Below are 26,337 nucleotides of genomic sequence, written 5' to 3' on the forward strand. Positions count from 1 at the left end.
CCGTCTCAAAACAGGGACTTCTTATTTTTCAACTGTGACCCCTAGTTCTAGTTTCAAACTGCCTCAGCCATCTCACTGTTCTGTTTGAGAACCAAGCGCATGAGCAATGTACAAATCAATGTGCTAGAATTTCCTGAATACAGCAAACATTTTCAAAAGGCAGTTGAAATTTCTTTTCATCAGAGGCGTCTCTATTGATTATCTTCAAAGACTTAAAATTACCGGTACTTCATACCACATACTGCAACCTTTTTGCCATGCTGCATTTGAATACTTTTGTTCTAGGATCATGCTCCCTGCTATGTTAGCTGACAGCAACACTTTTGCAGTTTCTCAACACATATTTTTGAATACATGTACCCACACTTACGATGACAATGAACCACATAGGACTTTCTACATCCCCAATTGTTGACCACAAGGGTTAAACAATACTGGGACAACTAGAATCTGCACTGACACCTTTACAATCTGATCTGATGTTTTACAACATCCATTCCGGATGAACTTCTGAAAAACGAGCTTGATACTGCATTCTCTGGCAGCGCCATCACAAAGTTGCAGAAAGTAAGTAAAATAACACAGGACCTAAAGCGTCAATTTATTTAACTTATAAACACAAATCTGGAAAGTACCTGCTCTGGCTCATTGGAATTCCCCCACGTGGTACATGACCCTTGTCAGGCGGTTCAATTGTGGTTTTCTTATGCTAAATTTGTTTGGTGCAGCACGGAGAATTTTTGGAACTGCAATGTGAACACAAGCTCCACCAAATGCATAGAATAATGCATATTATCCTTGGATGGCCCTTATCACAGAATCTCAGAATTGTTACGGCACAGAAGGAGGCCATTCAGCTCATTGTGTCTATGCCAGATCTCCAGATGAGCATCATGACTTAGTGCCATTCTCCTGCTTTATCCCCGTACCCTTGCACATTATTTCTATTCAAATAATCATCTAATGCCCTCTTGAATGCCTCGATTGAACATGTCTCCACCACACATCCAGGCAACACATTCCAGGCGCAAACCACTCGCTGTGCGAAAAAGTTTTTTCTCACATCACATTTGCCTCTTTTGCAAATCACTTTAAATCTGTGCCCTCTCATTCTCAATCCCTTGACAAATGAGAACTGTTCATCCCTATCTACTCTATCCAGCCCCCTTATGATTTTGAACACCTCTGTCAATTTTCCCCTTGGCCTTCTCCTCTCCAAAGAGAACAGTTCCAACTTCTCCCATCTATCTTCATAACTCAAGTTTCTCATCCCTCGAACCATTCTTGTAAACCTCTTTTGCACTCTCTCCAATGTGATTACATCCTTCCTATAGGGTGGCACACAGAACTGCACACAAAACTACAGCTGAGATGTAACTAGTGTCTTATATATGGTCAGCATAACCTCTTGCTCTTGTACTTTATGCCCCTATTAATTAGGCCAGGATACTTTATGCTTTATTAACTGCTCTCTCCACCTGTCTTGCCACCTTCAATGATCTGCAGAGGTCTCTCTGCTCCTGCACACCTTTAAGAATTGTACTCTAGTTTTGTATCTTTTGGTTATAAACCTTCAACGGTTATAACATAACTTTGCAGTTTTTATATGCTTAACTTCATTGTTATGATTTCCTGCTGTTCCCCTTCAGATATCTGGCAGGTTAATGCAATAATTCATGTGAAATACTGCAAATGCATGGTCATTAAATGTCTGCTCTCTCTTTCGTACCCATCACCTTGTCCTTGTCCATACAACTTTGTCTTTATAGGAGCTACTTAGCTAGCAATATTAATCTTTAATGACTCACCACTTTTTACGTATAAAAATTGGCATGCTAACTCAAGCTAGTCTGGTTGCTTCTTGGCTCAATTCTTATTGAGCCTGCAATTTTGATATTGATCTCAGTCACAATCTCTGCTGAATGTGAATCGTCATATCACTGTAAATTCAAAACATTACATTAAATAGTCAAAAGTAGGGAAATAAAATATGCAACATAAAAGATAGAACAGCCATTTCATTAAATTCATTGCAATCTGTTAAGTAAGTGGCCCTTGACACGTTCTTGGCTGATGTCAGCACAACAGCCTCGAGCTAGGAAAAGCCCAAATTAATGATTGGAGTAGGTGTGGGAAATAAATAACAACCCCTTCCTACAATTCCTTTGCCTAATTTTGAAAAGTTATTGATTGTGGGATGGAGGAAACAAATTGAGTGTTTTAGATAAAACGTCATCTATCCTAGTGTTCAGGATTCTAGAAATCAGGCATTAATCTTAGCAGAGGGTCTTCCATTCCAAATTAGAGTTGGTCAACTAAACCTGTTTCAGCTATAAGCAAATGTTTTAAACCGTTTTACATTAAAGCTTACATCTCTTGGCTTTCACTATTTAAAGCCTCTTAATCCAATAAGATATTATTATAGCTTTAGGTATCAGATCCGGCTATCTGGAAACCAGAATTGTCTGAAAACGGGACAGTTTTATAAGCTGCCATGCATGGATTTTAACTGTTATTAAATAAGTGTAATAACTTACCAGGACAATTCTACTAGGTGCTACTGTAATCAGTGCAGTGGAGCACATGACTAGTTTTCGGCTTCACAAGTTGGTCTTTTCCTGTGCTACCCTTGACCTCACCCAGAAACTTATTCACTTTATTTCATCTGTCTCCAATTAATTTAGGGGGAGATGATGACATAGTGGTAATGTTACTAGACTAGTAATATACAGGCCCAAGCTAATACCCTGGGGATATGGGTTCAAATCCCACCACAGCAGCTGGTGGAATTTAAATTCAATTAATAAATCTGGAATTGAAAACTAGGCCAGGATTTTCCAGTGTCTCCATGGCGGGTCCCTCCACAGTGGTGCTGACGAGCCATTGAAATCTCTGTTCACAATGGCAGGAACAGAAGATCCTGCCAGCATGAAGGGCTGGAAAATTGTAGCCATAGTCTCAGTAATGGTGACCATGAAGCTATCGCCAATTGTTGTAAAAACCCATCTGGTTCACTAATGACCTCTAGGGAAGGAAATCTGCCCTTACCTAGTCAGGCCTAGATGTGACTCCAGACCCACAGTAATGTGGTTGACTCCTAACTGCCATCTGAAATGTTTTTGCAAGCTATTCAGTTCAAGGGAACTTAGAGGTGGGCAACAAATGCTGCCCTTACCAGTGACGCCCATAACGCATGAAAGAATATATTTTTTTAAAAATTGAGTTAAGGTTCCGAATTTTTCCTCCAAAATACAGCAAGTTCTGAAATCCAGCACGGCCTTGGACCCAAGGGTGCTGGGTTTGTGACACTGTAACTGTGTGGAATTCTTTAAAAAATAGGTGATAAGCTGAATTAATCTATTGATTATTTTACAATTTATAGATGGCAAATTTGCCAGTTACAGATTTAAACCAACTTAATGACAGCCTTATTGATTTATTCTTACCTGTACACGACCTTTCCTCCCATGTTTGTTCAGGGCAATTATCCTGGTTTTCTAATGCCTGAACAATCACAGCTCTGGAACGGGTTTGGCGACCAGTAGTTTCAAATCTCTTTCCATCTAGGCAGATCAGCTGGCATGAACTCCATGATGACCACTCAGTTAGGTGGCAGTCACCTGGTGGTTGCAATCAAGTATTTCAATAACAAGAATGCCCAGATCCAAAATGTATAATGATTACTCATGCACTGAATTAGTCATTTACACATTTGTAGCAATATTAATTGTACATAACAATTATACACTCCTTGTTTTCAGTGAAATAGATCAGCCATTGTTCAATAGTGTGATAGATTGATGGAATACTACAACTTCTCTGGAGAAAAATAACCTCATAATACTAAATTTATGGCTTAATTGCCTCTTTGTATGTAAAATAATTAACATGGAGTTGGGGTGAGGGAAGAAATTTCAAAGCAGAAATAGCTGAAAAAACTTGGATTTGTATAAATTTGGATTTGAAAACATTCCAAAGCACTTTACAGCCATTGCAGTATAAAGCACAGTCATTGTGGTAAGACAAAAAATGTGGCAGCCAACATGCTGACAGCAAGATTCCACAAACCGTAATATATATCCTGAACAAACTGCGTTTTTTTAGTGATGTTGGTCACGGGATAAATATTAGACAGGACACTAGGGATAAATCTTGTGCAGTTCTTCTAGATAGTGTCATGGGATCATTTACATCCACGTGAGAGGAGAGAGTTTGCCATCTCATCTGAAACATAGCACCTCTGCCATTGCAGCACTCAGGCAGTACAAGCTCAGTCACCTTACATTTTGTGCTCAAGTAAGTTTAGATGAGTTCACAAATGCACATAATTCATAATTCATTTTGGTCACAATTGCAATATTTGGAAACTAGCAATTAGTTGGGGAATAGAGAGTACTGGTTTATGGCTAACAGCAAGTACACTTATCCCTCATGGTGGGGGGTTTAGCTACATAGCTCAGCTCTGGAACTTTGTATCAACATACAGTGGCAGATCCATTCTCTCTTGTCTGTGAGGAAATAATATTCTATTCCCCATCGACAATTAATACTAGCTTAAGTATTCAGTATGTAAGTTTCAAAAAAGTTTCAAATGATTATCCCCTGGAGTTTAGACCAGAAACTTAACCACTGCTAGTGAGTCAAATGGTGCAAAGTGGTTGATTGGAACCCGTGTGCCAGCATGAAAATCGACCTGAAACGTTGCCGTGGATTTTCATCCTTAAGGCAAATAGAGGGGGTTGGGAAAGTTCCCAGCTTGGCCTGCCTGCCTCGGGAGAAAGTGCCCAAAAAGGTGGGATTTACATTTGTCGGGGGGGAGGGGGGGTCGGGTGCAGACTGAAGTCAGTCGGAAAAAGTTTGGTGACAACCACAGGGGCTGCTGGGTGCCAAGGCATGCTGTTTAAAAAGCCCAACTCGATGCCATGGGACTTCATCCCGGTTAAAATAAAAAACAGAAAGGCCCTGCAACCTTCACTGCTCACACCCCCTCACACCCCACACCCCATCCATGCCACCTCATGCCCTTCCCACCTACTGTCTATGGCCCTTAATGCCGTCATGCCAAGATAAGGCTTTGGGCTGTGCTGTGCCCATTTATGTGGCCTGCTGTCATGCTCATCTTGCCACGTCTTAGCTACTTTATGGCCATGGCTCAGGAGCAGAACATTCTCCCGTTTTCTATGTTCCTTAGCAATATTTACAAAATAATTTAACATGAAAATTCTTGCTTCTACTGCTGCTGCTTCCAGACATTACAAGTTATGTCAGCTACCTCAGACAGACAGACAACAAAACAATCGGAAGTAATGCAGACCAATAACAGAATCAAAGCAAAAACATAGAGTAAACCCAGACCACAGCAAAAAACAGGAAAAGGTCAGCCACAGAAGGAAATTTACAGAAAGGTAGGCACCTAATTTCAAAATACCTTCAGCAGAACTAATTGGGGGCTAAATTGGACAGTCCCTAAAAACGGGTGCAGGGATCTCGCTGCACTGGTAACCTGAACCCATTGCATGCAGGCAGCATGTTAACTTCATGCTGCCTGTTCATTACAATGATATCTGCATGCAGTTAGCACAAACCTTGCAGTTCATTGGCTGTACACAACACAGAATGCCCCAAAATCATAACCTCCTTGTGCCACTTCAAACTGACTGACACCGCTTCAGGTTAGCCTGGACCTTTGCAAAGGGAGATGAGTTGTAGCTGGGGCAGGTGTTGGAGTTGTGCAGGAAATTAATCTGATCTGGACACAGTGGGGCCAGGTAGCTGTGGTCAACACCAGGAGTCAATCCCAAGGACCTGGATGCAGCTTGCATGAAGTTCAGCGATCTCACAAGTCAAGATCAAGTGAATGAGTTTTCAGACAGCTGTACCACTAGCCCCTCTGACACTACTTAACACACCACAGCCTGATCACTCAACTACTAACAATCTCTGTCAATCAGGACTCAGGCCTGATATTTTTATGCTTTATCTCATCCTCACACACTTGACACTACCACAAGCCTCACGTCCAAATTTCACAGCTTTCACACACTGATAGTTATTCAATCACTACGGTCACATCAGCCAAATGGTGCCAACCATTATTAGAAGGAGCATTGCTGAGGACTTAGCTAGAGGTAGAGCTGAAACCATTGAAGATGACAATATCCTCATACCTAATCTTCTTTCTCACATCCTACCTGGCCTTCATCCCACATTCTCTTCTGAGTTGCAAGCTGCAGATGTTGTAAGCATGTACCTCTTACTTTCCCTTCTCTTACCACAACCTTACTCTTGTGCTTTTTAGGTTTCAGCTACCTATGAGGTACAATCTAGCCAGGTAGTGGAGGAAGACCAAAAAGAGAGTGATGTTAATGACACAGCACTGTTGTTTGATTTCAAACTGACAGCCACCAGCTCAGCCCCTTCTGCTCCTCCCTCTTCTAGTGGCTTGAGTGACTTCCAGTCATTGTCCCAGAAATGATGTATTATAAGAGGAATGCTTACTAGTGCACAAATATCTGGGACTAACTAGTTGGTGCAAAATTCTTAAAATCAGCAAAAATTCCTTCAGCATCTGCCACATCATTCCACGTAAATATTTTGCAGGTTGAAAGAACTGTGGTAAACACCAAATCCTTGTAGAATTGAAGCAACAAATAGAAGAAATCAACCAGCAACTAGGCTGTAAGTTGACGATCCCTTTAATTAGTGCTGGATGGTGAGGGTGGGGGGGGGGGGGGGGGGGGGGTGTTGCGGGGTTCCATTCTGCTGCATGTTCAGCTCTGCAAGGTTAAGAGAAGGCATCAGCTGGAGCACTAAGCTCCAAAATGACACCAGTGACATCAAGTCAGCATTGCTTGATAACCAATGTAACGATTTGCCTGCTCTGAGTATTTCTGGTGGATGGTGGCTGGGCACACGCTTGTGCCTTCACCAGGATGATGTCTGGCACAGTTCGCAGCAGAAGTATACAGAAGAATACCGGACATCACTTTGATTCCTAATTGCTACCTGTAGTACCCAAACAATGGGTGTTACTGAACCCCATTCAGTGTCTTTAAACTGCTGCAGGTGTTTAAGAGCTGCAGCAGTACTCAGGGGTCTTCTGCAAAGTGTGAATGCGCCAAATGGCAGACTGCCACAACCATCTGGCACACGGCAAGTCCACGTTAATGGACATATTTCCAGGAAATATGAAAGAGTTAATGCACATCTGGTTACAGCACAATTCTGGTGCTCTATGGTTCTTTGTGTTTAGGCAGAGAGGCCAGGCAAGCAAAATAAACCCCTTAAGCTTTAAGCCTGTGGGGGAAGCACTCTGGACCTGATACATACAGAACATCAGCTTCAGCAAGCAGAAACAAGGTATTATCTTGCTTGAACCAATTTTGCAGCTACTGGTGTCAAATTGGTCACTGCAGTTAAATGGGGCATTTATATCTCACACCTGCTTATCTGTAGGAGAAGATGGACCCTTTAGCTACAAATACATTTTCTTTGAAAAGTCTGAATTTTGAATACAAGTAAGATCAACTTCTTATTAGCTTGGATCCAAGTTGGTTTTACAACGTTGGGACCTTGGGGGCAATTGGGTATGTCTTTGTCTTCCCCCGCAGGTAGGCTATCTAGCCTTTTCAGATTCCATCTAACTTTAGTACAGCAAATTCAATGGAATGAAAATTAGGCAATCTGCTCCACCAGATTACCTCCCGGGGGAATTGATCTCCGATTGCTCTGTGCCTCCATTTTAATGCTACCTCTGAACACTGGTAAGGTAGCTTCAGCAGCTAAAATTAAGTAAGAGTGCAACAACAGCATCTAACCAAAACTTTCATTTTCTTTTGCTTCAGAGACTTAATTTCAAAACATTGGTACTGTATCAGCTCCTTTGAAAAGATATATGATCCAAGGCAGGATAAATTTTGAAGAGGGGGCATATGTGAATTATAGGAATTATAAGTAGCGGCTGACAAGTGAGAAACTGTAAGGGCAGAATTTTACATTCAGCGTTTGGACGCGCGCCCGATGTGCCGGAACATAAAATGACGAGCGTTGATGTAGGGCGTGCGTCCCGATGTCATCGCAGACTCGCGAGATATTTCATTCGGCGGGCGTGCACCGGAGTCGGCTGGCGGGCAGGCCTTTACATTTTTTAGGAAACCTCATTCATGAGCTTTCCTGAAGCTAATACTGATGAACTAAAAACTTGACTTTGAAAATAAAAACATGTCCCATCTCATGTGACATAGTCACGTTTCATTAAATTTTTAATAACCGTGTATATATATATATATATTTTTAAAGCCATTTCAATCCAAGGCAGTTCTGTGTCTCAGGGAGATTGAAGCGTGAAAGAGCGCTGGACCCGGCTCTCCTTCCTTCCCCCTCCTGCACAGGTAAGCGCTACCATGCAGGGCGGGCCTTTATTGGCCAGCCTGCATGAAATTGCAGTGGAGCGGCAGTCGGCTCTGTGACCGCCCCAGCCAAGCCTGCCCAACGGCTGGAAAATCCTGGCCTAAATGTTTCTAACTGATAAGGGTGCTGATTAAGTGGTACTTTCCAAATTATGAACTGTCAGATTTAACTTTTTGAACTTCCTTTGAAGGAGCTCTTTATGGCTTAAGGTTTCTTCTAAAAAATCCATTCTGCAGTTGGTCGCACAACTGCTAAAAAGGGACTTTCTATCTTTAGTAAATTGGTTCTTTGTGTGAAACCTTTTGATGCATCTTTACTAGCGCAACTAAAGTTAGTCAACGTTAGCAGTCAGTCACCCATAGAACTTACTGATGGTTGACTGGTCACAAGGTTTATACAAATATGATAAGAGTCAATGGATTAAAGAAATACAGCTGGCATCTTGCACTCTATGGCCAGGATTTTCCCCTCAGTGATTTGGGGCGAGGCCCGATCACCAAGGGGAAAGTGACATGGGATAACGTCGAGAGGAATCCATGATGTCATCCCAGGCCATTTAAATGTTTAGGAAGGCGGGCGGACAGCGAAATCAGCTGTCTGCTCGCCGACCTGTCAATCGCCAATTGAGGCCATTGACTGGCTAGTGAGAGTAATTAAAGACCTGCCCATCCAACCTTAAGACTGTCGGGCAGGCCAGGAGCCCCAGCGGGCTTCTGATTATTCATGAAACTTCGGGATGAAGTTTCATGTCCATTTTGTACAAAAATAATAAAGTTTATGTGTTCTTTATTAACATGTCTCATCTCGACTGACATTGTCACATGAGGGGGACATGTTAATAATTTTTTTATGTTTCTATTTTTAAAGTTTTTACCGCTGTTAGTATTCTCCCTGAGACAGGACTTTGCCTCAGGGAGCAGTGCGTTCTTTTGTGTGCATGCGCAAAAGAACGCACTTTGACAGATGGGGAATCCCTCACCCCCGCACAGGAAGTGCATAGCGCTTCCCACTGGGGATGCCGCTGGACAGGCCTTAACTGGCCCGTTCACTTAAAATGGCAGTGGGCCCTGTTTCAGTGGCAGGGGTCAGCTGCCCACCCACCGCCGAGCAGGTGGGGCCCACCCGCCATCCAAGGGCAAAATTCTGCCCAATATGTTATGTTACATGGGTGAAAGCAACAGTTATAACTGTATATTTGAAAGAAACAAATCAGCAAAGTGCACACTGCCTCAAATCATTAGCTGAAATTTGGTGAAAGGACATCGACCTGATGTATTAACTGTTTCTCTCTCCACGGATGCTGCCTGTCCCGATGAGTTTTTCTAGAATTTGCCATTTTATTTCAGATTTTCAGCACGCAAAGTCATTTCATTTCAATTTTTAAAATCTTATGACTTTAACTGCACTCACTAATTCACTAATTTTGGATGTCCTACTATGAGCAATTAAACATTATTAGTACTATGTCTGCAGTATCAGTATCGGTTTGGCATCTGTTTGCACATCAGGAGCATCTTAAGATGTCTGTTTACAAATATGATATAAATACAAGTTATTTTTCTGCTGAGTAAATAATATCAAAAACAGAATGTAACAATATTATAGTGACATATCAGTGAGCACAGTAGCTTACTAAGGAATAACTGCACAATAACATTGATATGAATGATAAATAACAAATTGCAAATGTTAATATTAATATCATGACATGCCCGTGATCTTACTTTTTATAACACATTATAATTGTAATAAATCGAAACAAAACATTGTAATAATATCTCAAAGGAATCTTAATTTAATTTGTGATGGTTTTCTTGCTTTAAGTCAATAAATTGAAAATATGATTATCACAAACACTCAAAAGTAGGATCTATTTTGATCTATCAATTCATATCCATGTAAGATAGTCATGTGACACTTTACCTGGACAAGGCACGGAACAAGGGACTTTTAGTTCCAACTCACTACTGGTTATTCCACCTGGTCTACTGCCACACATTTCATTCTCCACCACCTTTGTTGTATCAGGGATTTTCCCATCATGAACGACACAAGACAGGTTACGCACTTTAAACCCATCACCACACTGTGCACCCTGCAAAATAAATTAATTGCTGATAATGGTATATTGAAGCATTAATTAAATGGCTATTATAAGTAAGAACCAAACCAAATTCCAAACCAAACAATTTTCTGAATTGAGAAATTTGAATGTTAAGATGTAGGTACCTGGATTTTTCTCACTTCAGAAATATTGTACCTTTAAAAACTAATCTTATTTTCATTATCTCACCCTATGTTTCTCTGTCTTTATGCAGGATAGTGGTAAAGCAGTTAAATTAACAAAATCTGAGTCTCAAAGCTAAATTCTGAAGCAAATTGAATTCTTTATGCCTCTTGACAATTACATGCTAATCAATTGTGCTCAACAGCAAACTGGGAATGAAACAATGAGAGTGGTGAGGAAGAATCAATATACATGAAGAAAATTTTAATTTATTATTCTGAAATACACCTATCTGAAAGCAAAAAATGCAGTAGAGAACTTCCCAATGGCATGTTAAAATACAAGGGCAATCTTTAGCCTGCTTACTGACAGCCTTATTTGTAACCACATAAACCTTCTGTTAATGTATTACGAAAACATGTAGGTGGGATGAAAATGTAACTATTCTTTAGCTCAATGGTACCTTAACAAGATAACTAAAATGACAGTCTGTAGTCAGATAACACATTTTATGTATTTATTAGGGAGAGTATTAAATGTGAATAGAAATACATAAAATGCTCCTTTATTCTCTTCTGTGAACAATGTGGTGCAATGGCAGTTAATAAGAATATATTTGTGAGTATATGCTGAAACCTGTGTCAAATTATATAAAATTTAGTACACAGTGTGATACAGTGGTTGCTATCAGTTTTAAGATACATTAAATTGAAGAACTAACTTGAAAACAAAATTGCTATATCGTCCAACACGATTTACTTCCATACAAATATCATCTTATAATTTACATTATCTGTAATAAAATATTTTACCCAAAATGCTCGAGTGCTGGTAGTAAATGAGTTCTGTATCTCACTTTTTCCATTTGCACTGATACAGCATTTCAATATACAGACAAAGGACTTAGAATAGGCAAAGCTCGGATAATGTAAAGTGAGAAATACCAACAATCATTTTTCAGCAGAACACTGCGTTCAGCCCTGCACTACTGCAGAGCTCCTAAATCATTGCTATATTTTGCCACCATATCATACCATCAATTTCTAGAATTTATTTTCTGTTTATGTCTCCATCACTAAGATTTTGTATCTGTTTGTTTCTCAGTCGGTTTTTTTTGCCTCACCATTTTTTTATTAATTCATGAGATGTGGGCTTCGCTGGCTGGGCCAGCATTTTTGTCCTTCCCTAATTGACCTTGAGAAGGTGGTGGTGAGCTGGTTTCCTGAACCACTGCAGCCCATGTGGTGTACGTACATCCACAGTGCTGTTAGGGAGGGAGTTCCAGGACCTTGACCTAGTGACAGTGAAGGAAAAGCAAGATATTTTCAAATCAGGAGGGCAAGTGGCTTGGAGGGGAACTTCCACGTGGTGGTGTTCCCATCTACCTGCTGCCCTTGTCCTTCTAGATAGTTGCGGTCGTGGGTTTGGGAGGTGCAATCTAAGGTGCCTTGCTGAGTTCCTGCAGTGTATCTTGTAGACAGTACACACTGCTGCTACTGTCCGTCAGTGGTGGAGGGAGTAAATGTTTGTGGATGTGGTGCCAATCAAGCAGGCTGCTTTGTCCTGAATAGTGTCAAGTTTCTTGAGCGTTGTGGGAGCTGCACTCACCCAGGCAAGTGGAGAGTATTCCATCACATTCCTGACTTGTGACTTGTAGATGGTGGACAGGCTCTGGGGAGTCAGGAAGTGAGTTACTTGCCACAGGATTCTTAGCCTCTGGCCTCCTCTTGCAGCCACAGTATTTATTTAGCTCATCCAGTTCAGTTTTTGGTCAATGGAACTCCAGGATGTTGATAGTAGGGGATTCAGTGATGGTAATGCCATTGAATGTCAAGGGGCAATGGTTAGGTTCTCTCTTGTTAGAGATGGTCATTGCCTGGCACTTGTGTGGTGTGAATGTTACCTGTCAACTGTCAGCCCAAGCCTGGATGTTGGCCAGATCTTGCTGCATTTGGACATGGATTGCTTTTGTACCTGAAGAGTCACAAATGGTGCTGAACATTGTGCAACCATCAGCGAACATCCCCCTTCTGACCTTATGATGGAAGGAAGGTCACTGATGATGGGTTTGGAAGGTGCTGTCTAAGGAGCCTTGCTGAGTTCCTATAGTGCATCTTATACATGGTACCACTGGGCGTTGGTGGTGGAAGGAGTGAATTTTTTGGATGGGGTGCCGATCAAGCGGGATGTTTTGTCTTGGATGGTGCCAAGCTTCTTGAGTGTTGTTGGAGCTGCACTCATCCAGGCAAGTGAAAAATATTCCATCACACTCCTGATTTGTGACTTGTAGATGGTGGACGGGCTTTGGGAAGGCAGGGGATGAGTTACTTGTCACAGGATTCCTAGCATCTGAACTGCTCTTGTAGCCACAATATTTACATGGCTAGTCCAGTTCAGTTTTTGGTAAATGGTAAACACCAAGGATGTTGATAGTGGGGCATTCAGCAATGGTAATGCCATTGAATGTCAAGGGGAGATGGTTAGATTTTGTCTTATTGGAGATTGCCTGGAACTTGTGTAGCATGAATGTTACTTCCACTTGTCAGCCCAAACCTGGATATTGTTCAGGTCTTGCTGCATTTGGACATGGACTACTTCAGTATCGGAGGAGTCGTGAATGGTGCTGAACATTTGCAATCATCAGCAAACATCCCCAGTTCTGGCCTTATGATGGAAAGAAGGTAATTGATAAAGCAGCTGAAGATGGTTAGGCCGAATACACCACCCTGAGGAATTCCTGCAGTGATGTCCTGGAACTGAGATAATTGATCTCCAACAACCACAACCATCTTCCTTTGTGCTAGGTATGACTCCAACCAGCAGAAAGTTTTCCCCCTGATTCCCACTGTCTTAAGTTTTGCTCGGGCTCCTTGGTGCCATACTTGGTCAAATGCTGCCTTGATATCAAGAGCAGTCACCTCACTTCTAGAGTTCACTCTTTTGTCCATGTTTGAACTAAGGCTGTAATGGCACCAGGAGCTGAGTGGCCCTGGCAGAACCCAAACTGAATCACTGAGCAGGTTATTGCTAAGCAGGTGTACTTAATAGCAATGTTGAAGACCCCTTCCATTATGTTACTGATCATCGAGAGTAGACTGATAGGGTGGTAATTGGCCAGGTTGGATTTATCCTGCTTTTTCTGCACAGGACATACCTGGTACATGCCAGTGTTGTAGCTGTACTGGAAGAGCTTGGCAAGGGGAGAGGCACATTCTGGAGTACAAGTCTTCAGTACTATTGCCAGAACACTGTCAGGGCCCATCGCCTTTGCAGTATCCAGTGCCTTCAGCCGTTTCTTGATATAAGACCATAAGACATAGGAGCAGAAATTAGGCCATTCGGCCCATCGAGTCTGCTCCTCCATTCAATCATGGCTGATAAGTTTCTCAACCACATTCTCCCTCCTCCTTCCGCTAACCTTTGATCCCCTTACCAACCAAGAATCTATCTATCTCAGTCTTAAATATTCTCAATGACCTGGCCTCCACAGCCTTCTGTGGCAATGAATTCCATAGTTTCACCACCCTCTAGCAAAAGAAGTTTCTCCTCAACTCTGTTCTAAAAGGTCTTCCCTATACTCTGAAGCTGTGCCCTTGGGTCCTAGTCTCGCCTACTAATGGAAACATCTTCCTCACGTCCATTCTATCCAGGCCTTTCAGTATTCTGTAAGTTTCAATCAGATCCACCCTCATCCTTCTAAATGCTGTCGAGTATAGACCCAGAGTCCTCAAACATTCCTCATACATTAAGCCTTTCATTCCTGGGATCATTCTCATGAACCTCCTCTGGACCCTCTCCAGGGCCAGCACATCCTTCCTGAGATACGGGGCCCAGAATTGCTCACAATATTCTAAATGTGGTCTGACCAAAGCCTTATGAAGCCTCAGCAGCACATCCCTGCTTTTATATTCTAGTCCTCTCAAAATAAATGCCAACATTGCATTTGCCCTCCTAACTACCGACTCAACCTGCAAGTTAACCTTAAGAGAATCCTGGACTCCCAAGTCCCTTTGCACTCCAGATTTCTGAATTCTCTCCCCATTTAGAAAATAGTCTATGCCTCTATTCTTCCTACCAAAGTGCATGACCTCACACTTCTCCACATTGTATTCCATCTGCCACTTCTTTGCCCATTCTTCTAATCTGTCTAAATCCTTGTGCAGACTCCCCATCTCCTCAATACTACCTGTCTCTCCACCTATCTTTGTATCATGTGCAAACTTAGCCAGAATGCCCTCAGTTCCTTCATCTAGATCATTAGTGTATGAAGTGAAAAGTTGTGGTCCCAACACTGACCCCTGCGGAACTCCACTAGTCACTGGTCACCATCCTGAGAAGGACCTCCTTATCCCCACTCCCTGCCTCTTGCCAGACAGCCAATCTTCTATCCATGCTAGTATCTTGCCTCTAACACCATGGGCTCTTACTGAGCAGCCTCCTGTGCGGCACCTTGTCAAAGGCCTCTGGAAGTCCAAGTAGATAACATCCACTGGCTCTCCTTTGTCTAACCTACTCGTCACCTCCTCAAAGAATTCTAACAGGTTTGTCAGGGATGACCGCCCCTTGATGAAACCATGCTGACATTGCCCTATTTCACCATGCACTTCCAACTATCCTGAAATCTCATCCTTAATAATGGACTCTAAAATCTTACCAACGACCAAGGTCAGGCTAATCAGCCTGTAATTTCCCATCTTTTGCCTCACTCCCTTCTTAAACAGGGGAGTTACATTAGCGATTTTCCAGTCCTCTGGGACCCTCCCTGACTCAAGTGATTCCTGAAAGATCGCCACTAATGCCTCCACTACCTCTTCAGCTATCTCCTTCAGAACTCTGGGGTGTAATCCATCTGGTCCAGGTGATTTATCCACCTTCAGACCTTTCAGTTTTCCTAGCACCTTCTCCTTGGTAATGGCCACCATACTCACCTCTGCCTCCCGACTCTCTTGAACTTTGAGGATGTTACTCGTGTCTTCCACCATGAAGACCGACGCAAAATACCTATTCAGTTCCTCTGCCATTTCTTTGTTCCCCACTACTACTTCTCCAGCGTCATTTACCAGCGGCCCAATGTCCACCTTTGCCTCGCTCTTACCCTTTATATCACATGGAATGAATCGAATTGGCTGAAGACTGGCATCTGCGATGCTAGGGACCTCTTGAGGGGGCCGAGATGGGTCATCCACTCGGCATTTCTGGCTGAAAATTGTTGCAAATGCTTCAGCCTTATCTTTTGCATTGATGTGCTGAGCTCCCCCATAATTGAGGATGGGTTATGTGTGGAGCCTCTTACTCCAGTTAGTTGTTTAATTGTCCATCACCATTCATGGCTGGAGGTGGCAAGACTGCAAAGCTTAGATCTGGTCTGTTGGTTGTGAGATCGTTTAGCTCTGTCTATCACAAGCTGCTTATACTGTTGAGCACACAAGTAGTCCTGAGTTGTAACTTCACGAGGTTTTCAACTTATTTTTAGATATGCATGATGTTGGTCCTGGTATGCCCTCCTGCACTCTTCATTGAACAAGGATTGATCCCCTGTCTTGGTCGTAATGGTAGAGTAGGGGATATGCCGGACCATGAGCTTACAGATTGTGGTTGAGTACAATTTCATTGTTGCTGATGGCCCCAGTGCCTCATTGATGCCCAGTCTTGAGTTGTGAAAGCAGTTTGAAATCTAGCTGATTCAGCATGGTGATAGTGCCACATGATGTGATAGCAGGTATCCTCAATGTGAAGACGCAATTTTATCTCCACAAGGAAACTGCCGTGGTCACTCCTACCGATACTGTCATGAACAGATGCATCTATCGCAAGCATATCAGTGAGGGTGAGATCAAGTATATTTTTCATTTTGTTGGTTCCCTTACCAACTGCCACAGATCCAGTCTACCAGCTGTGTCATTTAGGACTCGGCTGGTTTGGTCTGGAGTCATACTATCCAGGCACTCTTTGTGATGGACATTGAAGTCCCACTCCCAGAATACGTCCTATGCTCTTGCTATCCTCAATGCTTCCTCCAAGTGGTGTTCAACATGGAGGAATACCAATTCATAAAATGAGGTTGGTACATGATAATCAGCAGGAGGTTTCCTTGCCCATGCATGGCCTAATAAGATGAAGCTTCATGGGGTCCTAAGTTAATGTTGAGAACTTCCAGGCTAACTCCCTCTGGCTGTGTACCACTGTGCCGCCACCTCTGCTGGCTCCGTCTTGCCAATGGGACAGGACGTATCAAGGAATGGGGATGGGAGCGACTGTGATTATCATTAAGGTCTTATTCCGTGAACATGACTGTCAGGCTGTTGCTTGACTAGTCTGTGAGACAGCTCTCCCAAAACTGGCACAATCTCCCAGATGTTAGTGGGAGAATTTTGCATGGTCTGAGTTTGCTGTTGTCATTTCCAACGACTGAGTTGATGCCGGGTAGCCTGTCCAGTTTCATTCCTTGTAGACTTTTTAGTGGTTTTATACAAGTGAGTGGCTTGATAGGCTAGGTAAGAATGGCAAATTTCCTACCCTGAAGGACATTAGTGAACCAGTTGGGTATTTACAACAATCGACAAAGGTGTCATGGTTATCATAAGACTTCTAGTTCCAGATTTTTATTCAAAGTCCACCTTCTGCCCATGGTGAGATTCAAACCCAGGTCCCCAGAGCATTACCCTGATCTCTGGAATACTAATCCAGTGACAATACCGCTGCACCACTGCATCCCTTGAATGTTCATGTTAGTGCCCAGTATTGCAGTCGCCACGGTTGAACTTGCAGGCTTAGCTGTCCCTCTCTTCTATGGGTGTAAAGGTCATTGTCTGAGATCACTCTCAGTGGGGATAATCTAAATGTTGTAGGTGAACTCAAAGCCCTGTAAGGACTCTGTCAAATAACACTCTGAGATGGACCCGCATGTGGGCAGTCCTGACACCACCCTTTAGGGCCCTCTTTTTATTACCTTGACTAACGGTCTCCACCACCACCACCACACTCAGAAGGCCAGGTCCTTCCCTCTTCTACTCCTCCATGCACCCGACCCTATTCCATACTCCCACCACCACCACCACTGCCGCCCACCACCACCACTCCCAACCCGCCTTCAGCACGAACTCACCCTTGCCGGTCTTGAGCTCCCATGCAAGCTACCATTCTCCCGCTAACCTCCCTTGTGCTGCAGAGTTCAACAAAGAAAACCACTGACCTCAGACACAGCTGCATAAATCTGCCTGTTGTCACCGTCTTTAAGCGAACGTGAACCTGGTGTCACAAGATTCTCAAGCACCACTAACTTGATCTTGAAGGGTAGGACATAATTTTTAAAATGTTTTACTCTAATGAGTATTCATGGCATGCTACTGTATTACAAGTAGGAACCCCCCCCCCCACCCCCCACAGTAAGCCATGAGGCCCAACATGCCACAACCACACCGCTGACTTAATCTCTGCATTTCAACCTCCCATCGGGAAATCAAAATTTTAGCTCCTACTAATTCAGTCATCCTGCAGGTCATGTTTCCCACTCTTGCAGGGTCCAAAACATCCTCCCCCAGATATTTAACGACAAACAACAAAGTGGGTTTGCTTCAATGCCTGCTTCCCTCTTGAGGCAGTGTGTAGCAGATGCCTTCCTAAATCGAATATGTTTCATCTATGTGACAGTTCCACAGCAGGTGAATGGGAGGTAGCTGACTGCTCTCCAATAGAAGAGCTTCCTAAGACTGAGGTTTCCCTTGGACCAGCAGCTGAGTCTCGAGATGGACAAATTGCAGCATGGATCACTCCCACAGCTGGGGAAGCTTTCTGGCATTTAGGGGGCTTGACAGGATAGTTGTTGAGAGATTGTTTCCCCTTGTGGAAGAGTCTAGGACCAGAGGGCATAATCTTGGAGTAAGGGGGCGCCCATTTTAAACTGAGATGAGGAGGAATTTCTTCTCTCAGAAGTTAGTGAATCTGTGGACTTCTTTACTGCATGAGGCTTTAGAGTCTGGGCCATTAAGTATATTCAAGGCTGAGATAGACAGATTTTTAATCAGTAAAGGACTCAAAGGTTATGGGGAAAAGGCAGGAAAATGGAGTTGAGGATTACCAGATCAGCCATGATCTTATTGAATGGCGGAGCAGACTCGATGGGCCAAATGACCTATTTCTGCTCCTACGTCTTACGGTCTTATTTGTGCAAAAATCAACAGGGTCAAGAAGTGTTGAGATCGTGAGAAACAGCAATATCATAGGAACATCGGAACAGAAGTGAACCATTTACATAAGAACATAAGAACTAGGAGCAGGAGTAGGCAATTCAGCCCCTCGAGCCTGCTCCGCCATTCAATACGATCATGGCTGATCTCATTTCAGCCTCAATTCCAATCTCCCGCCCTCTCCCCATAACCTTTCAACCCATTACTAATTAAAAATCTGTCTATCTCCTCCTTAAATTTATTCAGCATCCCGGCATCCACTGCACTCTGAGGTAGTGAATTCCACAGATTCACGATCCTTTGAGAAAAGTAATTCCTCCTCGTCTCTGATTTAAATCTGCCACACCTTAGCCTAAAACTAGGGCGTCTCATTCTAGAATGTCCCACAAGGGAAAACATCCGCTCCACGTCTACGTTGTCTATCCCCTTTAGCATCTTATATACTTCAATTAGATCTCCTCTCATTCTTCTAAACTCTAGCAAGTATAGGCCTAAACTGCTCAATCTCTCCTCATAAGACAAGCCCCGCATCTCTGGAATCAATCCAGTTTACCTCCTCTGAATCACCTCCATTGCAACTACATCCTTCATCAAGTAAGGAAACCAAAACTGTGCACAGTACTCCAGTACTTCATCTCACCAATGCCTTGTACAGTTGCTACTAACTTCCCTATTTTTACACCCTATTCCTTTAGCGATAAATGCCAAAATTCTATTTGCCTTCCTTATTACCTGCTGTACCTGCATACTAGCTTTCAGTGATTCATGCACGAGGACACCCAGATCTCTCTACACTGAAGCATTCTGAAGTTTCTCTCCATTTAAATAATAAGTCACCTTTTTATTCTTCCAACCAAAATGGATAACCTCACACTTATCCACGTTAAGCTCCAGATGGCAAATTTTGGCCCATTCACCTAACCTGTCCATATCCATTTGTAAATTTCTTATTTCTTCATTGCAACTTGCTTTCCTACCTATTTTGGTGTCATCTGCAAATTTAGCTATAGTACCTTCTATCCCTGAATTCAAGCCATTAATATAGATTGTAAATAGTTGGGGTCCAAGGACTGAACCCCATGGCACCCCACTAGTTACAGCTTGACATCCAGTAAAAAGACCCATTTATCCCGGCTGTTTGCTTTCTGTTGGTTAGCTAATCTGCTATCCAATATATTACCCCTAACTCAGTGTGATCTTATCTTGTGTATTAATCTTTTGTGCGGCACCTTATCAAAGGCCTTCTGGAAGTCCAGATATGCTACATTTACAGGATCCCCATTATCCACTTTGCTTGTCACATCTTCAAAGAACTCTAGCAAATTAGTCAAACATGAGTTATTCTTCATAAAACCATGCTGACTCTGATGGATTGTATTTTGACTTTCCAAATGCCCCATTACTACTTCCTTAATATGGATTCCAACAATTTCTCAATGATAGACGTTAAACTAACTGGTTATAATTTCCTACTTTCTGCCTCCCCCCACTTTTTGAATAAGGGCGTTATATTAGCATTTTTCCAATCCACTGGAACCTTTCCAGAATCCATGGAATTTTGGAATATTATAGCCAGCGCATCCACTATTTCCGCAGCCACTTCCTTTAAGACCCTGGGATGTAAGCCATCAAGTCCTGGGGATTTGTCACCCTTTAATCCCAATAGTTTGCTCAGTACTTTTTCGCTAGTGATGGTGATTGTTCTAAGTTCCTCCTTTTCTATACCCTCTGCACTACCTGTTACTTTTGGGGTGGTACTAGTGTCCTCCACTCTGAAAACTGAGGCAAAATATTGATTAAGTGTCTGCCATTTCTATGTTTCCCACTATTAACTCCACAGTCTCATCCTCCAAAGGACCAACATTCACTTTGGCTACTCTCTTTTCTTTTATATTTAACCCGACAAACTATTTCCGCCATTTAATGAGTTCAAGGCTGATCTGTGGACTTTGTCTCATGCCCCTTAATACCTTGGTAAACAAAAATCTCAAATTTAAATTTCACAATTTATCTAGCATCGATTGCTGTTGGCAGAAGAGAGTTCCAAACTTCTACCGTTCTTTGTGTGTAAAAGTTCTGCCTAATTTCATTCATGCCCACACCAGCTATGTCCTGGCTACTGGACACTGCCTCACCACGATAAGAGCTGACAGAGTCTATGAGGAGGAGATCATAGTAGGTGCTATATATGCTTAGTATAGTGTATCAAAGTAAGAGAGTCATAAATTGCAAGCTCACAAGTGAAGTAACATAAGTGAGGCATTGCTAATGATGAGAATCTATTCATTCCAATAGAAATAGTGTCTACTACATACTGCAAAGCCAGAAACAGAAGACCTCTGCACATATTTTAACCACCATTATTTTATTCCCAAACCTTCAAAGGTTCCAGTAAGCTTTGAAACACCTGATGCACACAAAGCTTTAATTCCACATTCACCATTAACTTGTACACATTTTAACATAGCCTAAAACAGCGGAAAATATCAGAAACTATTCCCAGAAATGATTAACGTTGCTGTAGGAATTAATTAATGGATGGCAGATCAACATTGTTGCAATGCGGGGTAGTTGTGGATTGGAAACAGCCTCTCTCCAGTGTAATTGCTTACTACTTTCCACAAAGAATTAAAATTAATTAGTTTTTTTTTAGAAAGTAGACACCAATTAGCACTCACAGAATGTTATGTAATGTTTTAAATGCACCTGGTTCAGTCTCTGGTGAAATTTGTCATAGTTTCAATATTCAACTCGAGTCAATCCAAGTGATTCTATTTTATCAAACAGAAATGCAAGGAATAACTGAACCGTGCCTCAGCTCCAAGTTTCTATTTTTTTTAGCAGCCTTGTTGGACTAGATCCACCATTTAAAAAAAGAAATAAAATTAGTTTCCTGAAACAAGCCTATGGACAATTGATAAATTTATAACAATGAATTGATGCTCTATTTAGCCTTCTTCCATTCAGAAAGGCTAAAGCCTTTTTTCCTTACTCTCATCACATTTCTTAATGCAGCCAATATTCCAAAATATTTTTAATAAAAACAAGACAAGGATCAGCTTAAAGGAGGCATTTCACCTAGGAGGAGAAGTAGGTATTATGACAGGTAAGACATTAATGTGGACATACTGGAAATCTGAAATGAAACAGAAAATGGCGGGAGTGCACAGGAGTTCGAGCAGCATTTGGCAAGGTTAAGGGTTTTCACGTAGTCATCATTCAGCAGAACAAAAATAGCTTCAGAATTTGATAGAAAAGCATATTTTTTCTTTCCTAATGCTGAAATAGCTGAAACGTCCAGCCTTTTCTGTTTTTATTATAAAATGGAATCCAGCTATTGCTTTATTATTTTATGATTTTCAAGAATGTCACCATTTGCTCTTTCATGGAGCCCTGCATTATGCAAATCTTTAATCTTCAGGCCACTTCCCACTTTTACCCAACTAACAGATTTCCCCTATTGGCACAGAAGCTCAGATAAGCAAGGTGAGGTGAGCACTCCGAATGAAGAGTTTACCTCTGAAATCCCATTGGCAGAAACAGCTGGCATAGAAACTTGTTTTAACCATAATCATTTACTTATGTGATTTCACATATCCAGTCATATTTAGTTTTGTTGGTGATAGGTCTACAACAATATGAATTGCCCCTTGGTTCCTCCTAGTTATGCAAGAAAGATAATTGCAGTTGTAAGGACAATATTTTTCACATATAAAGGTTGTGCCTCAGGTTCTAGTGTACTGTTTAACTATGTTACTTGTGTATCCTATCATTTTTGCTTGGGAAATACTTTCCAAAGAAGCGGGTGTATCATGATCACCAGGAGTTACTGTCCCAAATAATAGACCACTGCAGGGAAACATGTGCCTAAAATACATGGATGCTTAGTTTCTTGGCTGGAAGAGTCCACGATTTCCAGTATTGGCCAGTCACAACTCCCTGGCCTCAATACCTAATGCATGCAGTCTGTTATCTGGAATAGGTACAGCTCTTAGTTCTGAAGAAGTGCCATATTGGACTTGAAATGTTAACTCTGTTTCTCCCTCTACAGATACTGCCAGACCTGTTGAGTTTTTCCAGCATCTTCTATTTTTATTACACACATTATAATATTGTATAAGAGATATCTTCAGATTGCCCTAAAAAGGTATTCAAAACATGCTTTAAAACTGCAACTGTTGAATACCTTTCCAGGGCAAGCTGAGGAGAATTCCCTGGTCTTTTGGAACATTAAAAGTTGGTGCTACAGCTTTTATATCTTCAAAGGACTGAGATCAATAGATTTTTGTTACAGAAAGATTATCAAGGGATATGGAATAAAGGCAGAAAAATGAAGTCATCGGCCATGACCTAATTGAACGGTAGAGCAAGCTTGAGTGGCTGAATGGCCGACTCTTGTTCCTAATGCTTCTTTGTTCCTAAGGTGCATTTCATATCCAGGCAGATTGATCTGTGCTCTTTGTTGCACCAATGTTCACGAAGAGCTCATAAATATGTTTGGAAGCAGTCAATGTTTAAAGCATACAAACAATACTTCTGCTCAAAACAACTCAACATATGGGGCAGAATTTTGCCGTCGATGATCTGGGGGCGTGGCCAATTGAGGCCATTGACAGGATCATTTAAACAATTAAAGGACCTGCCTGTCCAACCTTAAGGTTGGCGGTCAGGCCAGGAGACCCGGCGGCAAATAGAGAAAACATGAAACCTTATCCACTGGCGGGATGAAGTTTCATGCAGGGTTTTAAAAAGTTTAATAAAGTTTTGTGTAACTTATGAACATGTCCCATCTCATGTGACATTGTCACATGAGGGGGACATGTTAAGGATTTTTTTTTTCTATTTTTAATATTTTTATAAGTGTCAGCATTCTCCCTGAGGCAGGACTTTGCCTCAGGGAGATGTGTGCTCTTTCGTATGCATGCGTGAAAGAGCGTACTCTCGCTTTTAGGGAATCCCCACCCCCGCCCACACAGGAAACGCATAGCTGGACGTCCCGCTGGGCGGGCCTTAATTGGCTCACCCACGTATAATGGCGGCGGGGCCTGCTTCTCCGGCGGGTATCAGCTCCCCGCCCGCCAGAGATTGGGTCGGGTCCACCCACCCGACAAGCAGAAAATTCTGCCTATTGTGTTTCCGTGAGTTCCAAAGAAGAGTCATATTTTATTTGAATTGATTTATCTGTTTCTCTCCCCACAGATGCCACCAGATCTGCTGAGTTTTTCCAGCAATTTGTTTTCATTTCAGATTTCCAACATGCACAGTATTTTGCTTTTATGATATTGTGCTTCCTCTTCATTACACCATCATCCTTCTATGCTTATACCTGCTCCTATCCATTAATAGGTAACAGGTGACCAATCTTTCAGAAAACAGAATAGATGTGGATAATTACACTTAATATACAGGCCTGGAGTTTCTGTCAGGTTGTCAACAACTCCCCTAAAATTGACCAAGCTTTGCAAAAGATCAAGGATTTTTATGGACAAATTACATCCAGTGTATTCTGTGTTTCTGCAATCTTTGGAAGTCATTTAAAAATAACGCACCAGAAACTGATTCCATCCACAAAACTGGCCACAATACCAAATAGATCTGAACACCATGCTGGATTTCCACTAATTGTGCCTGTCACAGCCAGAATTTATGTGTTTCCTTTCACTGCCTCTGAACAGTATGTTTGTATGCAAGAGGGGTGCATTTTTCATACCTTTGGAGTGCGTGTCCCAATTAAATAATTTATCAGCAAGCTTTTGTGGAGTTTAAAAATAAAGAAGTGTATTTATTCTCACACCATTACCCCTAATTAAATGCAATATTTCACACACACTCTCATGCACACAATGATAAGATATAGATGGAGCTTACATACTGTTACAGATTACAATTATCTCAGTCTCTGATTTACAGTCCCAGGAGGCAGGCCTGTAGTTTCTTGGATAGTCTTAATGCTTTGAAGTTAAAGTAAAGGATTAGTAAAATGGAGTATTTTCAGTAGGCTGTGAGTTTCAGAACTTTAGAAAAGTCACAGTGCAGAAAGAAGCCATTCAGTCTAAATCCTGCCTGCGCCAGCCAAAAAAGAGAAACTAGCTGCTCCTTTTAATCCAACTTTCTAGCACCTGGTCTGTAGCCTTCAGGTGTAGATCCAGGTACCTTTTAAATGGCTTAAGTGTTTCAGACTCAACCACCAACTTAGGCAGTGAATTCCAAATGGCCACTTCCCTCTGGGTGAAAAGGTTTTTCCTCATCTATTCCAACTGGTAATTGACCCCTCAGATAGGTAAAGCAGGTCTTTCCTATCTACCCTTTCTAGACTCTTCATAATTTTGTACAACTCAATTAGGTCATCTCTCAGCCTCCTCTGTTCTAAGTAAAACAACCCTAGCCTATCTAATCTTTCCTCACAGCTGCAATTTTCAAGCCCTGGCAACATTCTTGTAAATCACCTTTGTGCTGTCTCCAGAGCAATTATGTTCTTCCTGTAGTGACCAGAACTGTACACAAAATGTGACCTAACCAACATTTTATACAGCTCCATCATTACATCCCTGTTCCTTGCAGTCAAATTTCGAGGATGTTGGTTCTCAGGTGAACTTTAATTGGAACATGTTGGGGAGACCTTCTCGCTCTGTTATGGTCTCCCACTTTCAAGGTACTGATGTTTATTACCATGGCTGCTTTTATAACTTGCAACTAGTTTAATGGCTTTTTGTAAAACTGTCTTGCTTGTTTTAAAAGCAGACAACAAAACAGTTCTTTCATCATGTGATTTCCACAAGTTTAAAGTATTTTTTTTCCAAACAAAGGGTGCTGTGTATGTTGATTCCAATCATCTTGTGTTGTCTTTTGACACCTTGAGATTCACCTAGCCTAGTTTGGATGATGGAAACAATCACAATGGAGGGTTTATAGGGTCCATTCACATCCATCTTACACACACTGAGTTTTGATGTTCCCTTTTGTCCAGAGTGAAACAGAGTCGGGTTGGCTGCAGTAGACCTTTTGTGTTAATCCATCCTTAAACAAAGGGATGTGTGAATTCTCTGGATGCCTGTGAATGTCATTATTTAATTTGGTATTTGCTTGAGACTCAGGACTGTCTAAAGTTCGCAATACCAAAGGTCACATGATTTGCAGTTGCTATTTTAATAGCCTGTTTGTGTCCAATTTTAAAAAATATTGACTGAAAGTTCATAATCAACTGGGACATGACAGTGCCTGTGTACATAACTTCAAAGAGACTCTTAAGATTTAGCTATTTTTTTAAGGCACAAGGGAATTAATGAATGCTTTATAAAAGCTTTTCTTAACTTACTCAGAACCAACTACTGGACACTGATGAAAGTAGTAAATAGTTGTGTATAGAGTTTTCTAAAAGTAATTTTCATTTATTTAAAATTAGGTTACCAGCAGATGGTGGACTAGGACTAGGCACTGAATAACAAAAGTTTGTTTTCTGATATGAACCCATTTTCAGCTGTATTAATAAAATAGCATCAGATTGCCACTCTTAGA

General features: G+C 41.9%; 1 protein-coding gene across 1 annotated transcript in view; it reads right to left on the reverse strand.

Moving 5' to 3' along the window:
* The window catches only part of thsd7ba (thrombospondin, type I, domain containing 7Ba), a 676,798-nt gene that overhangs the window by 37,907 nt on the left and 612,554 nt on the right, over positions 1–26,337 (reverse strand). The window contains exons 22-23 of the mRNA XM_041200229.1: positions 10,333–10,504; positions 3,447–3,620 (exon numbers count right to left, since the gene is read on the reverse strand). Of these exons, the coding sequence (XP_041056163.1) occupies positions 3,447–3,620; positions 10,333–10,504 (346 nt within the window). The remainder of the gene's footprint in view (positions 1–3,446; positions 3,621–10,332; positions 10,505–26,337) is intronic.

The sequence above is a fragment of the Carcharodon carcharias genome, chromosome 12 (assembly GCF_017639515.1).
Source record: "Carcharodon carcharias isolate sCarCar2 chromosome 12, sCarCar2.pri, whole genome shotgun sequence".
NCBI lineage: Eukaryota > Metazoa > Chordata > Chondrichthyes > Lamniformes > Lamnidae > Carcharodon > Carcharodon carcharias.